The 18,467-nt window shown below is 48.7% G+C and overlaps 1 protein-coding gene across 1 annotated transcript in view; it reads left to right on the forward strand.

Annotated features, from left to right (window-relative positions):
* Nucleotides 1-18,467, forward strand: part of LOC102947088 (relaxin receptor 1) — a 57,432-nt gene that overhangs the window by 11,911 nt on the left and 27,054 nt on the right. The window contains exon 3 of the mRNA XM_043521752.1: nt 17,292-17,438. Within this exon, the coding sequence (XP_043377687.1) occupies nt 17,292-17,438 (147 nt within the window). The remainder of the gene's footprint in view (nt 1-17,291; nt 17,439-18,467) is intronic.

The raw sequence follows: 18,467 nt of genomic DNA on the forward strand, positions 1-18,467 counted from the left end.
TAAGTGTACAATAAGCTTAATATAACTCAAAACCAGCTCAGGGTTCTGATCTGGGGGGAAAGATTTTCTGATGGGAAAGAAACAGGTCCCCCAAGTCACATCTCTGCCTTTGCAATGTAGAGTTCTAATGTTTGTTTTAAGTCCAGGAAAATCTGGCTAAAGGCCCAGGAGATGGAAAACTGTGCTAGGGAACTGTACACTGAGATGATTATATATAGTGCTTTCTATTCTTGGAGAAACAGTAACTTAATCATCACAACTTCCTGTGAAGTAGGTCAGTAGCATCACCATTCTACAAATGGAATGACTGAAGTGCAGAGAAGTCAAATGATTTGCCCGAGAGCACGCAATAAGGGGAAGTCAGGGCCAGACCAAGAATTCAGGCGTGTGTGGCTCCCAGACCAGTGCTTAGTCCATTAGACCATACTTCTGTTCAACAATTGCTCGTGGTTGAGTTTGCTGCTAACCCACTCCCTTTGATCCTGGCTCTGGGAATCAGGAGAGGAATGCAACTCTCTAACTTGGTTCCTCTACGTGACAGCCGCATAATGTTTTGGGGAAAGCCAGGGCTGAATTTGGATTGAGGCTGGGGCTGGGTTTTGGGTGGACAACACATGGAATGCAGCAGTTTCAGATTTGAAACCAGGCAAAGATTGGTAACTTCGCCTGAGTGTCACTTGGACTGTTTGGATTGCTCAAACTCCAGACCCAAAGCCCAGCCCTCAGGGTGCAAGCCCCACATGAACCAGAACTGATAAAGGCCTCCCCCAGCCTGACACTGCCTGCAGCCTGAGACCATGGGGTGTCATGCAGTGCTAGTGAGCTTGCCACCAAGGCAAAAATCAGGATGTGACCTCAAAAATACTGCTAGCTCTGCAGGTTGGTATAACAATCCAGGCAATAGAATTACAGCTTCAGAATGCAAGCAGATCAGTTAAGACGCCAGGAAGGAACTGTCTAATACACAACACTGCAAAACTGGTCGCATGTATTATCTGCTGTCCTCTTAAACACAGAATGTATCTGCTTCCTTGGATTAGTTCTTTACCATCTCTTTTCCCTTCCTTCTCTCCATTAGTTCTTTCCTGCTTTTCCTGTGTGTCTCCAGTTCTTTTACCACCATCAGATTTTCTTATGCTGCATAATAATCATGTTCTTGGTCTCTGCATAGGGAAACCCCAAACTTTGTGCTATTCATAATCCAAACCCAGATCCACAAGGGACAGCTCAAAAGCTTGAGTTTGGCTGTGAATTTGTGACTTGACACCATCTCTTGGGAAAGCCTATGTGAATAAACTCTTCGTTGTTGTTTACACAGCTCCATATAGGGATAGGAGCTGTGCAACTGGGGCCTGATCCAATACCCAGTGAAGTCAGTGGAAAGATTCTCATTGACTGCACTGAGCCCTAAATGAACTGAAACAAAGAAATAGCAGGGACCCCACTTGATGTGTGAGTGCAATTCAATAACACCTCACTGTGTACGTCGAGATGGGCCTTAGACACAAAGTCCAGGGGCGGAGTGGATCCAAGATTCATATTTGGAATTGGACCCATCTTTAAATCCAGGGCAAAGAGCGGATGATCTGTGGTCCTCTAGCTGCAAGGCTTCATAGAAGAGGGGAGAGAGGAGAAGAATAAAGAGTTAAGCACTGTTTCTCTCCATTATTACTCTTTTCTTGCTCTCCCTTTTCTCTCCGGATACACTCTCCTCCAAATACAGCCTTATGCCAGAAATGTAAAAGGGAAAGCAATAGCCGTATTAAGGGCTGAGTTAAATGTTACCATTTCCTCCATCGCTCCCTCGGGACCTCTCTCCTCCTCCCTTTAATTACCTTTTTCTGCGCTTGTTTCATTAGGTTTTATCTGCAGTTGCTCTGAAATCCGGAGCCCAGCATAAAGAACCCGTGTGTTGAGAAAGTGGAATTGGCTCCAGAGGGGCTCATTTGTGCTGTGGCTCCAGGCACATCCAGGATGCAGCAAACACTTCCCTGAGCCAGGTCGTCCTCTATTCTTTAACAGAGCGGGAAAGGGCTTTTCATGGGAATGATGGCCTAGGGCCTAAGTCTTAGCTCTCTGGCTCTCACTCAGAATGGATGCATATGGCGTTCAGAGTGCTGCCTGTCAGCATCCTCATGGCTCAGACCCTTATGTCTTCACTGGGACAAACCTCTCATGGGCTATGGCAGGAGTTATTCCTGAGTCTGCCCTGGGTAGGAACTGAACAAGGAGCTCAGAATTTGGCCCTAGCATCACAATGCCAGCAACAGGTCCATTCAGTGGTACATTTGTGATATTCATTGGCTGCAAAGGGCAGGCGACAGATGCCTCTACAGCTGATGACTAAGGTCAATATGAAAGTCTCATGAAAGCAAATGATAGCACAACTCTCAGGAGGAGAAGGGGGGAATCTGTCACCTGACTGGGAAGTTCCTGCAGTTTAGACCTAAGGAGTGGATTTTTGAGGGAAGGAAAGTCTCTCTTCCCCCTCCCACTGGTTCCATGCGGCCTCTCTGGCCCTGGGTCTTTGACATACCCTCTGCCCCAGATCTCAGGGCTCCTGCGCTGGTGCATTTAAAAGGTTTTCCATTTGGCAGATCCTGGCAGCCTGATTGCTGTTTTAAACCCTTTATCTGCACTTTATCTTTGTTGGTGTTTTAATTCATGCCTGAATTGTTTGTGTTGCAGGGTACCTGTATAGCCGTGCCTGGTAGTGTCAAAGTACAGTGTGTGATCGGCATTAGGGGAGGAAAATGGTAACAACTGTGTTAACCCGTGATGTGACAGAGGTAGTAACAGACCCATTGTGACTGTGTTTTTAAAGCCTCCTTAAATAGACCAGGGAGCATCGAATCTAGCAGGCAGGTCAGCTAACCCCCAACTTGTCCACATTCTGTGCAGCCTGAAGGCGCTGTCTCTGAAAGGGTTTGGGGATCTCCTAGTACTGGTCACGACATCATAGACGCTGCTGTCGGACCCCCTCGAACCATTGCCAGCACCTCGTCATGTGAGTGATGCTGAGAAGGGACCAGCTGAGTCCCCAGGACAGTGTAGAAGAGGTGCACATGGGTCATTAGTTTTTAGCACCTCTGCAGCAGCAAATAGAGCTTTTGAAAGCCCCTATGTCTACACAGCAACTAGACACCCGCGCCTGGCCTGTGGCAGCCAATTCGGGCCCGCAGGGCTTGGGCTACAGGGCTGCTTCGACTTCCAGGCTGGGGCTGGAAGGAAGTCAGGCAAGAATGACTCTGGTGCAGGCACCACCTAGGGCAGACCCATTCATGTACGTAGGGCTGCTGGAACTGAGAGCAGGTCCCTCGCTGCTTGAGTTACGCTGGGAGCTAGTTTTGCCCCCTACCAGCCCAGAATTCCGAGAGAGCATTGGTGGGGCCCTGGGGCAGAGCTTGTGTGTTCTGTACCTCCTGGAGGGGCCACACACAAACATCACCCTATATACAAGGCCAAATCCCGCTTGTCTCGCTCGTAAGAATGGGCCCATGTAAGTGAAGGGGATGATTGGCTTAAGTAACATAAGCAGGCCTTGGCTGAGGACTCATTTCAAGGCACAACTTTCAGCTGCCTTGAGAAGCTTTACAGCAATATATGTCACAAATCTGTACTTTTTGACACAACGTCTTGTTTTTATGTAACTTTGCACTGCTGTTTATTATGGCCTATGATCTGCCAACATCAAATATTTTTAATAAATAAAACTCTTTTAATGAAATACATTAACACACGAGAGCCACTAGAAAGAGACCCTTACATTTCCACCTGACTTACATTTAGTTTTATCCCAGGCTCCAAACTTACAAATGGGCAGGTGCTGCAGAAAATTAAGGGAGCAGTCTGAACTTGGGTATGCCTTTGTCAATGCTTTAGCACGTGTTGTTTTGTATCTTGCAATAGCTTCTTGCAAAAGTCCCCATTTGACACGTACATTTAACAAAGTTTTTTGTTACTTATTGTTGCTAACTTCTTGAGTTTTCCAAGATTGTTGATCCAGACCCCATGTTGCACCTTCAGTGGTAAGGCTATAGTTTCTTGAAGAAGAACTGTGATTAACAGTTTTGACTTTTGCGGGGAGTTTCCTCATTTTATAATATAAAACTATTTCTGTGACTATATTCCAGAGTCCCATCTGCTCAAGCTTTCTTTCCAGCTCACTTAAAACTTTTAGCGTCAGAAGCAATCATAAATTGCATTTATTTCCCCCAAAAAACTGTGGCCAGCTGCCCAGCCCAGCAACAGTATGAAGTCTGTTGAGTCTGGCCTGTTCACGCAAGCACCATCTGAGGTACGTGAAGGAGATCGTTACTGACAAAGCTATGTCCTTGAGTAAGATAGTGTTCCAGACAATTTGAGTGTTCCACACAAATAATTTAACTCACAATGCAATATTTATGTTTGTTTTCCTGAAGGCAGCAGCTGTTTACCTAGAAACTATTCAAATCAGAGAGATTCAGGCAAGAATTAAAATTTACTGGTGGTCTGTTCAGCATATAGAAAGAACTTCTCCACAGCTAAAACTGAACATTTCTCCAAGATCCAACTACCTGTACAGTGAGTGCAACAGAGTTTGTAAGATTGTCCTTAATAGCTCAGTCCACCTGGTGATTTCAGGATATTACACATCCTGTCTATCTTTGATACTATAGTAATGAGGGCCATATAAGTACCTGAGTGCCTCACAATCTTTGATGTATTTATCCTCACGATGGCCCTGTGTGGTAGGGAAGTGCTATTGTCCTCATTTTTACAGATGGAGAACTGCAGCACAGAAAGGTTAAGTGACTTACCCAAGCGCACGCAGGAAGTCTGTGTCTATAATCTATTTATGGTATTCACAGGGTGACTAGCACCTTGGTATGTAAGCACCATATAAGAATTTAACTCCCTGGGCCTACATGCATTTGTAAGAGTTCTAGCATTGGGCCCTATGCTAGCAATCAAATCATAGTATTGTTCCCCTCTGTATTTAAGGGTAGGGAGCGTCCTTAGAAAATTAAACCTTTACTGCTAGCCATTCGTTGATACAGGAGGGAGACAGAGAGACAGAGACAGAGATGGAAGGTTTTCTAGATGATGTCAGTGTGTTTTATAGAACAAGCGAGAAGGTGAGATGATATCTTGAATCTTTGCATCTTTAGGAATCTCTGATCTTCTTCTAGTACCCTGAAAAGAAAAAGAAGACCTTTAGCACATACACAATATGCTTGCCCCACTCATCCATCGACTCTTGCACCATGTGTCTGTTTTACATCTGCTGTATTATAAGAAGAGAAAAGATATTCTTTGTCCAACTCATCGGACTAGAGGTGACACACAGATTTGCTTCATTCATAGAGAGAGAGAGAGAGAGTGGTGAAACACAGTCATGCTGTTTCATGAGGTATTGATCTGTATGTTTTCAAGCTTCTTCTGCACAGTGAAACACGTAATAAATATACTACCACCTCACCAGGAGCACAAGTTGTGCCAAACACACAATTAACACAACTATTTGTGCAAGCCACTTCAGATAATGTAGTAATAAAACATAAGTGAAATTACAAAGCTTGCAAAAATTAATATAAAATGAGGGATATATTTTAAAAGTTCCAGAGAAACATTAGCTGAAGTTCTTTTCATGGGTTGTGAATGTGTACAAAACACCTCCATATTTGTTTTGCATACCTTTGGTTTGCTTAGATATATTTGCCGCTGTCATCCCCAAAGATGTCAAAGCAATTTACAAAGAGCCCACAGAAGTGCAGCCACCTCTGGGGTGGTGGGCAACAGGGCCCAGAAGCACAGTATACTGCACAAAATTGGTAAGAAATTTTGGCCATGGAGACTGGGGTAAGCCCTGACTCTTACAGAAAGGGCCACGTGATCCCCATTGTCAGCATCTGTGTCCCAGGCCATTATTAATCCCTCTGGTATTTGTGGCAGCAACTCTGTTCATCTCCTGCAGAAAAACTCCTGGCTCTCAAATACAGGGAGAGTGTAACAAAAGGTGCAGCGTGGAAAGTAAGAGAGAGGAGAGAGAGCCTCACTGTTTGACTCACTTGAATACAACTTGGCGCCGCCTTTGCCGTGATTGGAGCCCCGTCCAACGGGCAGTGGTTTCCCTGAATGTAGCTCATATCTGCAAACCGTCCTTTGAAATGTTTGTCCATTTGTTTGCTGTCTCTAGCTTTCCACAAACGTGCACGGGCAGCTGTTCATAGATGTGTTGAGATCAGGCCTGGCAGAGGTGGGAGTACAGCCCAGAGCTCCTGACTGCAGTGTTTTACCCCAGGAGCACAAGGCTGTAATCGGCCACTGCAGTTTTTTCCTGTTGCTCTTTAATAGTATTTTTTACATCTGGTACACTCCACTGTATTTGAAGGGAAACATGGTGGTGCATTAAGATTGGATTCAGTCTGTGGGAACTACTCTGGATGTTCTAGCCATGAGTGTATCTCAGGCACTGAAGTGAGGGAACCTAAATAAGTTTGTTCCCTTCTACTCAGATTGACAGCAGCCTCCCAGCCGGTCACAGCCAATGATTAAGACAGAGGTGTCATTAGCAGGGACTGAAAGGGATCCTAATGTGACTATCGGTGAATTTCTGTGGATGTGAAATTCAAGATCTATTAGAATGTGCTGGGAGAGCACTTCACATTCATTTCGGGATCAGGAACCAGAGAAGGCTTGACGGTTGTCAGTAAGTCTTGGAGCCTTTCACCTGAAAGCCCTTTCTAATCATTAGCGAATTAATCTTCAGTCTGCCTATGGGGGAGGGAAACATTATTACCCATTTTCTGGAGAGAAATGATTTCCCCTAAGTCAGAGGCAAGCCTAGGACTCAGGAATTCTGGCCCCCAGTTCTGTGCTTCGGCAGCTAGACCATCCCCTCCGTGAAATAAATGCTGAGTCTCGGCCCATCTCCCAGTGGACAGGCATCTGCATCACTGAAAATACAACTAACACCTCTCGACTCCCCTGTAGGCATGTTTAGTACAGAAGTTATGGACTGACTGAACCATGGAGTTTGAACTCTCCTGCTGGTCACACTGGCGAGGGACACTTGCCCTGCTGCTACCTGGGCTGTCCTTCTTTTGTGGACATTCAGTCTCCAGGGCTATCAGTCTGGCAGATTTTCACCATCATGTTGAAGGAAGAGTAGATGTCCATACTGGCACTGTTAGCGCTACCTCTGATACTGTTGACTGAGAGAGGTTTTAGACTCCTGAAGAAAGTAGCAGGAGTGGACAAGGATGATCTTGGTGGCTCTGTTCATTCCTTACTGAATGGCTGGTGATGAGCAATTGCTCAGCATCCCTAAGCGAGCTGGGTTCCACCTTGCCTCCCCTCCTGTTCAATGAGTATATGGGGCTGCTGGGAGGGCTGATGGGGAGATGTGGGCTAAGAGGTTTCTGTATGGTGATGACATCCAGCTCATCTGACCCAATCAGTGCTGTTGAAAGCCTAGCCCAGGGTCTGAGACCAGGGCATGGATGAAAGCTACATGCCTGAAGTCCATGCAGATAAAACTATGGTGGAATTGGTTGGCAGAGGAAGTCCTTCTTTTGCCAGGTGTGTCTGCCTCGTGTGGTCAGAGTTTGCTGTCTGGGGTGAGTGCTGGTCCAGAGTTGCTGTTAGAGGCTGGTGGAGCTGCAGTGACCAAAATGGCTTTTTTCATCCTTGTTTGGCCTGAAGCATGTGATCGTTGCTATTGACATGAACTTTGCTACCGAAAGCCATGTCTTTGTCTCCTCCAGACTACACTGCTGCAACGTGGCCTACACGGGGAACTTCTGCAGACTGCAATGGTGCTCTATTTTGTTGGAATGGCACAAGGGCTCCAGAGTCAGCATTGGCTGCTACCTGTTGGCTTCCAGGTGCAGTCTACGGCATTGTGTGTTTTCCTCCAAAGTCCCCCTGAATAGCTTGGGACCTGTATGCTGCAGCAACAGCACTCTCCTTCTGTGGCATTGGGGGTACTCAAGCTGGAGCCCCCTTTATAGAGGAGAGAGGAGGCTGATTGATTGCAGAGTGTTCTCTGTGAGGAGCCCTCCACTTTGGAATGGACTCCTCGCTTGGGCTGAAATGGCTTGGTCCTGCTGATTTTCAGGCAGGGTACAAGACCCATCTATCTCCCCAGGCTTTTGGGGCAGATGTGGTGTCTGAAGCTCAGGATAGACGCGGCTTGATGTCTGTTATGAGCCTAAATAAATACATTCACTTCAAATAAGAGAACTACATATTCAGCGCTCTGCAATGGAGACGCTGACCCAAGGCAAAGAGCCTGAAATGGAATCCTGGGATGCCTCCAGTTCTGATGGAAGGAGAGCAAGCCCAGCTGCTGGAGATGCCCAGACATTGACGTGTGATACTGAATACTCCCCAGCTAACATCAGATGCTGCCTTCAAAACGGGAAAGAAAGAGCTCAGGGCGGCGGGGCAGGGAGATGTCCGTTTGATCCCAGTTACTGGATTAATTCTCAGGTGCTGGACCGTGCCCGAAGTGCCCAGGCTGCACCTAGAACAGTTCTAGGAAGTTGTAACTTTCCCGACAAATGGCTCTGTGTTGTAACTTAAGATGCAGCAAGGAGGACAAGAGCGGGCTGTGGCTGTTAGAAATGTTGTTCGGATCAGTTTTATGGCCTAAGATGGATGTAGCTCTCTCCAGCAGTTTTTGGGAAAGCTCCAGTTTTTAGGGAAAGATTCATGGATTCAAAGTCTATTGCTGCTCCAAATCTTAAACACTTTGAATCATGTTGATAAGCTCCAGCGGGTGTTGCAGGCATTTTGGGCCCTTGTTTCCCTCAGAACAAACATCCCAGACGCACCAATAAATCTGATAAAAGGCTAGCGGGTCCCCAGGGCCCATATGGAAGATATACGGCTGGGGACCTGGCCAGGATTTGCTGTTTTGCTGCTCCAACCAATTGTTACAGAGAGGCTGCTGAAACGCTGAGCTAATGTGGAAAAATACTTCCGATCCAGGCAGTGTCAGCTGTGAAAAGATAGGGCATTCATGCAGATGAGCCTTTGGGTCAGACAAACTGTGAGACTGTGTACTGTTCAGGACAGGGCCTGCCTCTGTCCAGGGCGTAGGAGCTTTTGGGTGCTATTTTGTACTATAAAGAATGTTACTGTGCACATTGTGTGCTCCCTGCTGTTAGCCACTGGGGTAGTAAATCAGAGGCAGCTTCAAGGGCGTAGCCTGTTGACTGCAAACTGCTTTGAGTTCCAGCTGTTCCTTTTCCTTGTCTTCTGGAGCACCTCTCTAGAAATGGGTCATCTAGAGAGGTTTCTATGCTTCATGGAAGGACCATCCTGATTAGAATCCATTTTGTGGCGCTAAAACACGCTCTCTGCATTTCTCTGGTCACTAAGGGCAGTGGCAAGAAATTGGGATCTTTGCTGCCTAAGAGTTCAGTGACTCCTGCTGCAAAAACCAGCTGCAATCTTCTCCAAGAGTCACAAGGGAGAGGGGTGCCGTGAACAGGATTGTGGTGACCCTGATGGTCTGTGAACTCCCCTTACCACCAGTAGAAGAAATTCAGTTAGCCCCTAAGAATCTGATAACCCTGTGACCTACCCAGAATAAAGCCATGTGTAGAGGGGCACTTGGAAGGGAGGAAAGGGTCACCGCCCTCTCTGCTATCCTGCAGCTGTGGCAGCTTTCCAAGCGCATAGCATGCTGTCTGTGATTCCATTGCACCCTGCTGCCCGTATAGATTGCCATATGCCCCTATACTTGGAACAGTCTCTCACTTCTCCTGCAGCTCCTCTTTGAGACTCACAGATCTCCCTTTAAAACTCATTCCTCTTGCCTTCCACCACGGGCCAACTTTGACTGTGACTGATGCCTCTCTCCCACCTCTGACTGTTTGGACTATAGCTGTCTAAGCTAAACTGCAAGCTGCTTGGGGCAGGGACTGCTTTAGATAAAGTGCCAGCTTCACACTGACGTATACCATGTGTCATCACTTACTCCTGAACCGGCAGCCAGTCCTGTCTCTACGTTCCTCTTCCTTTTATTACAGCTTGCCTCTGGGGGTCATAATAGTCTCGGTAAAATGCACCAGCTTGAATCCTTGGGACTCGGGGAGGGGCGGGGGAGGGTGAGACGGGGGAGAGTGGAGGAATGACCCAACCACCCAAAACACATCCATTGCCAGGTGAAACGGTGAGTGGTAGAAATGACACTCACTGCCCCTTTATGAAAAAAGAAAAGGAGTACTTGTGGCACCTTAGGGCATGTCTACACTACGAAATTAGGTTGAATTTATAGAAGTTGGTTTTTTAGAAATCGGTTTTATATATTCGAGTGTGTGTGTCCCCACAGAAAATGCTCTAAGTGCATTAAGTGCATTAACTCGGCGGAGTGCTTCCACAGTACCGAGGCTAGAGTCGACTTCCGGAGTGTTGCACTGTGGGTAGCTATCCCACAGTTCCCGCAGTCTCCGCTGCCCATTGGAATTCCGGGTTGAGATCCCAATGCCTGATGGGGCTAAAACATTGTCGCGGGTGGTTCTGGGTACATATCGTCAGGCCCTCGTTCCCTCCCTCCCTCCGTGAAAGCAAGGGCAGACAATCGTTTCGCGCCTTTTTTCCTGAGTTACCTGTGCAGACGCCATACCACGGCAAGCATGGAGCCCGCTCAGGTAACCGTCACCATATGTCTCCTGGGTGCTGGCAGACGTGGTACTGCATTGCTACACAGCAACATCAACCCATTGCCTTGTGGCAGCAGACGGTACAGTATGACTGGTAGCCGTCATCGTTATGTCCGAGGTGCTCCTGGCCACATCGGCCAGGAGCGCCTGGGCAGACATGGGCGCAGGGACTAAATTTGGAGTGACTTGACCAGGTCATTCTCTTTAGTCCTGCAGTCAGTCTTATTGAACCGTCTTATGGTGAGCAGGCAGGAGATATGGATTGCTAGCAGTCCTACTGTACCATCTTCTGCCGGGCAGGCAAGAGATGAGGATGGCTAGCAGTCCTACTGCACCGTCTTCTGCCGAGCAGCCATGAGATGTGGATGGCTTGCAGTCCTTCTGCACCGTCTGCTGCCAGCCAAAGATGTAAAAGATAGATGGAGTGGGTCAAACAAGAAATAGACCAGATTTGTTTTGTACTCATTTGCTTCCCCCCCTCCCCCGTCTAGGGGACTCATTCCTCTAGGTCACACTGCAGTCACTCACAGAGAAGGTGCAGCGAGGTAAATCTAGCCATGTATCAATCAGAGGCCAGACCAACCTGCTTGTTCCAATAAGAACAATTACTTAGGTGCACCATTTCTTATTGGAACCCTCCGTGAGGTCCTGCCTGAAATACTCATTGATGTAAAGCCACCCCCTTTGTTGATTTTAGCTCCCTGAAGCCAACTCTGTAAGCCGTGTTGTCAGTCGCCCCTCCCTCCGTCAGAGCAACGGCAGACAATCGTTCCGCGCCTTTTTTCTGTGCGGACGCCATACCAAGGCAAGCATGGAGGCCGCTCAGCTCACTTTGGCAATTAGGAGCACATTAAACACCACACGCATTATCCAGCAGTATATGCAGCACCAGAACCTGGCAGAGCGATACCGGGCGAGTAGGCGACATCAGCGCGGTCGCGTGAGTGATCAGGACATGGACACAGATTTCTCTGAAAGCATGGGCCCTGCCAATGCATGCATCATGGTGCTAATGGGGCAGGTTCATGCGGTGGAACGCCGATTCTGGGCTCGGGAAACAAGCACAGACAGGTGGGACCGCATAGTGTTGCAGGTCTGGGACGATTCCCAGTGGCTGCGAAACTTTTGCATGCGTAAGGGCACTTTCATGGAACTTTGTGACTTGCTTTCCCCTGCCCTGAAGCGCATGAATACGAAGATGAGAGCAGCCCTCACAGTTGAGAAGCAAGTGGCGATAGCCCTGTGGAAGCTTGCAACGCCAGACAGCTACCGGTCAGTTGGGAATCAATTTGGAGTGGGCAAATCTACTGTGGGGGCTGCTGTGATGCAAGTAGCCCACGCAATCAAAGATCTGCTGATATCAAGGGTAATGAGTCTGGGAAATGTGCAGGTCATAGTGGACGGCTTTGCTGCAATGGGATTCCCTAACTGTGGTGGGGCCATAGACGGAACCTATATCCCTATCTTGGCACCGGAGCACCAAGCCGGCGAGTACATAAACCGCAAGGGGTACTTTTCAATAGTGCTGCAAGCTCTAGTGGATCACAAGGGATGTTTCACCAACATCAACGTGGGATGGCTGGGAAAGGTACATGATGCTCGCATCTTCAGGAACTCTGGTCTGTTTCAAAAGCTGCAGGAAGGGACTTTATTCCCAGACCAGAAAATAACTGTTGGGGATGTTGAAATGCCTATAGTTAACCTTGGGGACCCAGCCTACCCCTTAATGCCGTGGCTCATGAAGCCGTACACAGGCAGCCTGGACAGTAGTCAGGAGCTGTTCAACTACAGGCTGAGCAAGTGCAGAATGGTGGTAGAATGTGCATTTGGACGTTTAAAGGTGCGCTGGTGCAGTTTACTGACTCGCTTAGACCTCAGCGAAACCAATATTCCCACTGTTATTACTGCTTGCTGTGCGCTCCACAATATCTGTGAGAGTAAGGGGGAGACGTTTATGGCGGGGTGGGAGGTTGAGGCAAATCGCCTGGCTGCTGGTTACGCGCAGCCAGACACCAGGGCGGTTAGAAGAGCACAGGAGGGCACGGTACGCATCAGAGAAGCTTTGAAAACCAGTTTCATGACTAGCCAGGCTACGGTGTGAAAATTCTGTTTGTTTCTCCTTGATGAAACCCCCCGCCCCTTGGTTCACTCTACTTCCCTGTAAGCTAACCACCCTCCCCTCCTCCCTTCGATCACCGCTTGCAGAGGCAATAAAGTCATTGTTGCTTCACATTCATGCATTCTTTATTCATTCATCACACAAATAGGGGGATGACTACCAAAGTAGCCCAGGAGGGGTGCTGGAGGAGGGAAGGAAAATGCCACACAGCACTTTAAAAGTTTACAACTTTAAAATTTATTGAATGCCAGCCTTCTGTTTTTTGGGCAATCCTCTGTGGTGGAGTGGCTGGTTGGCCGGAGGCCCCCCCCCACCGCGTTCTTGGGCGTCTGGGTGAGGAGGCTATGGAACTTGGGGAGGAGGGTCGTTGGTTACACAGGGGCTCTAGTGTCAGTCTGTGCTCCAGCTGCCTTTGCTGCAGCTCAACCATACACTGGAGCATACTGGTTTGATCCGTCAGCAGCCTCAGCATTGAATCCTGCCTCCTCTCATCATGCTGCCGCCACATTTGAGCTTCAGCCCTGTCTTCAGCCCGCCACTTACTCTCTTCAGCCCGCCACTTACTCTCTTCAGCCCGCCACCTCTCCTCCCGGTCATTTTGTGCTTTCCTGCACTCTGACATTATTTGCCTCCACGCATTCGTGTGTGCTCTGTCAGTGTGGGAGGACAGCATGAGCTCAGAGAACATTTCATCACGAGTGCGTTTTTTTTTTCTTTCTAATCTTCACTAGCCTCTGGGAAGGAGAAGATCCTGTGATCATTGAAACACATGCAGCTGGTGGAGAAAAAAAAAAGGGACAGCGGTATTTAAAAAGACACACTTTATAAAACAGTGGCTACACTCTTTCAGGGTAAACCTTGCTGTTAACATTACATACATAGCACATGTGCTTTCATTACAAGGTCGCATTTTGCCTCCCCCACCGAGTGGCAAACCCCTCAACCCTCCCCCCTCCCCGTGGCTAACAGCGGGGAACATTTCTGTTCAGCCACCGGCAAACAGCCTAACAGGAACGGGCATCTCTGAGTGTCCCCTGAAGAAAAGCACCCTATTTCAACCAGGTGACCGTGAATGATATCTCACTCTCCTGAGGATAACACAGAGAGATAAAGAACGGATGTTGTTTGAACGCCAGCAAACATACACTGCAATGCTTTGTTGTACAATGATTCCCGAGTACGTGTTACTGGCCTGGAGTGGTAAAGTGTCCTACCATGGAGGACGCAATAAGTCTGCCCTCCGCAGAAACCTTTTGCAAAGGCTTTGGGAGTACATCCAGGAGAGCCGCGAATGCCAGGGCAAATTAATCCTTTCACATGCTTGCTTTTAAACCATGTATAGTATTTTAAAAGGTACACTCATCGGAGGTCCCTTCTCTGCCTGCTGGGTCCAGGAGGCAGCCTTGGGTGGGTTCGGGGGGTACTGGCTCCAGGTCCAGGGTGAGAGACAGTTCCTGGCTGTCGGGAAAACCGGTTTCTCCGCTTGCTTGCTGTGAGCTATCTACAACCTCATCATCATCATCAGCTTCTTCGTCCCCAAAACCTGCTTCCGTGTTGCCTCCATCTCCATTGAAGGAGTCAAACAACACGGCTGGGGTAGTGGTGGCTGAACCCCCTAAAATGGCATGCAGCTCCTCATAGAAGCAGCATGTTTGGGGCTCTGACCCGGAGCGGCCGTTTGCCTCTCTGGTTTTCTGGCAGGCTTTCCTCAGCTCCTTAAGTTTCACGCGGCACTGCTTCGGGTCCCTGTTATGGCCTCTGCCCTTCATGCCCTGGGAGATTTTGACAAAGGTTTTGGCATTTCGAAAACTGGAACGGAGTTCTGATAGCACGGATTCCTCTCCCCATACAGCGATCAGATCCCGTACCTCCCGTTCAGTCCATGCTGGAGCTCTTTTGTGATTCTGGGACTCCATCATGGTCACCTCTGCTGATGAGCTCTGCATGGTCACCTCTGCTGATGAGCTCTGCATGGTCACCTGCAGCTTGCCATGCTGGCCAAACAGGAAATGAGATTCAAAAGTTCGCGGTTCTTTTCCTGTCTACCTGGTCAGTGCATCTGAGTTGAGAGTACTGTCCAGAGCGGTCACAATGGAGCACTCTGGGATAGCTCCCGGAGGCCAATACCGTCGAATTGTGTCCACAGTACCCCAAATTCGACCCGGCAAGGCTGATTTAAGCGCTAATCCACTTGTCAGGGGTGGAGTAAGGAAATCGATTTTAAGAGCCCTTTAAGTCGAAATAAAGGGCTTCATCGTGTGGACGGGTGCAGGTTTACATCAATTTAACGCTGCTAAATTCGACCTAAAGTCCTAGTGTAGACCAGGGCTTAGAGACTAACCAATTTATTTGAGCGTAAGCTTTCGTGAGCTACAGCTCACTTCATCGGATGCGTTCAGTGGGAAATTATCTAATAGATTCGTCTTCAGTGATAAACACAGACCGTCAGCCACTAATCTGTGGGAATGTTAGCAGCAGCAGAAAACCTTGAATGACAAGCCCGGGCTGTTCACGCTGTTCTGTCACAGACATAGACTGCGATAGCTTTCCCGGGCCCTGATCAAAGGCGAGTGCATGGAAACATTTTGCTTGATCTGGAGAGTGCTTTTGACACAGTTAATTGTAGGATATTAATGAACAAAGCTGAGTGGCTGGGGTGCTTTGAAGCTCTGATTGACGTTTCAGAGCTGCCTGATGGAAAGGGCTCAGCAAAGTGGAGGTTTAAGTTACTGAGGCTGATGATCACAGGGAGTGAACTGCACCTCAGGGGAGGGTGGCTTTTCCAGAGGGCTATGGAGTTGGTTTGTTATACTGTAGTTAATAATGTGTCTGAGTCTCTTCTGCTTTCCTTGGTGTATATAACTCCATGGGAAGACCTCCTGTTCCCAGTTCTGCTTGTACACCAAGCTGCCTCTGCTCTGCTGCCTGGGACCACTCAGAGAAGGGGCTGCCACTCCCCACGCCAGGGGGTCCCTCTCCGCTTCTTCCTGAGGTTGCTGCCATATTAGAGGAGCAGTCAGTGTGAGTCAAGCCACCTCCTGCTCCTCTGCCGAGGTCCCATCTAGTCCAGCCCCCTGGCCAGTGCAGGTTTGGCCCCTATAGTCTATTCTCCAGTCTGATTTTCAATGACATAAAGAATGCAGCAGCCACCATTTCACAGTCTAATAGATCTCCAGTTCCTTTGTGTCTCATTAGGGAGTGACCCAACGTTGGCTGGAAGTAACCTGGCCAGCCATGAAGATCTGATGTCTAACCCAGCAGGACTTATTTTATTCCCCTTGGAACATAAGAGGGTTTCAGCTCCAAACAGAATAGAAGTGACAGCGACCTCCTGCCTGAAGGCCCTTCTCTTGATTGTCACTGGCACCCCATCACCTCATACATACCCCATCCAGCATGGCCCACGTGCAGTGAGAATGCGGAGCAGTCCTGCCACCCGAAACCCAGAGGGAGGACGCTTTGGACAGTTGGGACATGCAGGCGAGAAGTCAGTGACGTGTCTTGTGTCCTTCTTTGTAGTTTTCTTGTGGTGGGGAAAGACGCTGGATTGACAGCCCTGGAGACCGATGGCCTCAATTTCTCCTCAGAGCAGGCACAGCACGGCGCCCCCTCTTCATCCCCCTCAATGTGCCTTATCCACCCCCATGAGACCCAACTCCCTAGGGGACTTCAGTCTCAAAGACCAACCAAATCCCTCCTGAACCTCACCCCTCTCCTGTCAGGCATTTCAAGGGACATTCACCCAGCAGATAATGAGGATTTAAAAACTAAATTAACCAAGTTACAAGAAGAGACCATGTGTCTGTGGCTGTATCGAACTTAGTGCCACGGTGGGCTTTGTACCACAAGAACCAACTCTCCCCTTACATAACGTACAGCAGCAAGCTGTGTGGTTCTCAGTAAATAGCAATAATCCGGTGGCAGAACCTATTAGCATTAACGTCCTGGTGATTTTGTGGCATGTCTTTCACGTCGGCCACAGAACAGCTGTTTGATGGGCACGTCTTGCTGTCACTGCTGACCTGTGCTGGATTCTTTTTCATAATGATGATTTTTCTGCATGCGTTTTTCTGAGATGCCTCCACTGTCCCAGATGGAATTGTCGGATGGCGGCGTAGAATTTGCAACTGCTTCTGTTTCGTGTTCTCTCATTTGAGAGGGAGGAGGGGAAGTGTCTCTTGGCTATGGTGAGACATCGCCTCATGCTGTTACAATGTCAGGGCATGTCTCCTCTTTGCAGCTCTCAGACCCTGCCAGAGCGCTGGGAGACAGCTGAACAATCAAGGAGCATGGTCCAGATGGACTGGTTTTGATACAATCCCACTGATTAGTCATGCCAGCTGGGACTGGGTTAATCTGCAGTAACAGGGTACCATACAGTAATGGGTTACCGTGTCCTGGCAAGATCAGCACTAGTAAGCCAAGGGTGAGAGGTGGTTCTTAAACCAGCCGTAGGCAGGGACGGGACTGGCCTGTTCAAGGATGCTTTTTGACTGTGTCTTGCTTTCCTTTGGCAGAGTCTCTTCTGGTTCATTCCAGGCTGGACAGCTATGCCTGCCCTTTGGGACAGTTCCCCTGTGGCAACCTGTCTGTCTGTTTACCCCAGCTCCTGCACTGCAACGGAGAGAAGGACTGCGACAACGGAGCCGATGAAGAGAACTGCGGTAATTAGCTAACCTCACAGCCTGCCCCCTCTTTCCATTTCTTCTTGCCGCCAGACCAAAGGCAGATGCCCTGTAGTTAATAAACCATGTGGACCTGGAAACCCCAGATCCAGAACCAGCAAGATTGTCAAAGGGATTCTGGGAACATGAACACGGGGCGGACTTTAAGGGTCACTTATGGTTACGTGGCTGCCTTGCAGCTATCACTGAAGGTATAAACCTCTTACTGGGAGAGTACAATTTTGAATCTTGCCCATATGCTCAGGGTTTAGCTGATTGCCATATTTGGGGTCGGGAAGGAATTTTCCTCCAGGGCAGATTGGAAGAGGCCCTGGAGGTTTTTCACCTTCCTCTGTAGCATGGGGCACGGGTCACTTGCTGGAGGATTCTCTGCTCCTTGAAGTCTTCAAACTACGATTTGAGGACTTCAATAGCTCAGACATAGGTGAGAGGTTTTTCGCAGGAGTGGGTGGGTGAAATTCTGTGGCCTGCGTTGTGCAGGAGGTCAGACTAGGTGATCATAATGGTCCCTTCTGACCTAAATGTCTATGAAATCTATGAAATTTCCTCTGACCTTCTAATAATGATACAGATGTCTAGGTAAGGGGTTGCTGGACGGAGATCACCCCAGCCTTACATGTAGGAGTGTAGGACCAAGCAGAAGAGGAATATTCTGTCAGGACACAGTAGAGAGTCAAAGGGGCAGGGAGCAGGAGCTAACGTAAACTAGAGATGGGCTTAAGTCACCAAATATGGGGCTGGAGGCAGGTTTTGAACACCCCATGTTTCAGGGGAGTCAGATCTAAGGCTTATAAAAATGGGCTCCAACGGCAAGAACCAGCTTCAGCTCCGATTCTGAATTCCCACGCTCTGAATGCAGGGCTATTCTGATCCAGGTGCTTGGTTCAGGCCCAGGCCCAGCATCTCTCGTGCTAGCGGTACGATCAGGAATCAGAGTGGGGGTGAGCGAGTCTGGGGGAGGCTGGGCATGGGGAGGAGCAGTGAGTGAGTCTGCTGTGAGCAGGGGGG

Source organism: Chelonia mydas, chromosome 9 (assembly GCF_015237465.2).
Source record: "Chelonia mydas isolate rCheMyd1 chromosome 9, rCheMyd1.pri.v2, whole genome shotgun sequence".
NCBI lineage: Eukaryota > Metazoa > Chordata > Testudines > Cheloniidae > Chelonia > Chelonia mydas.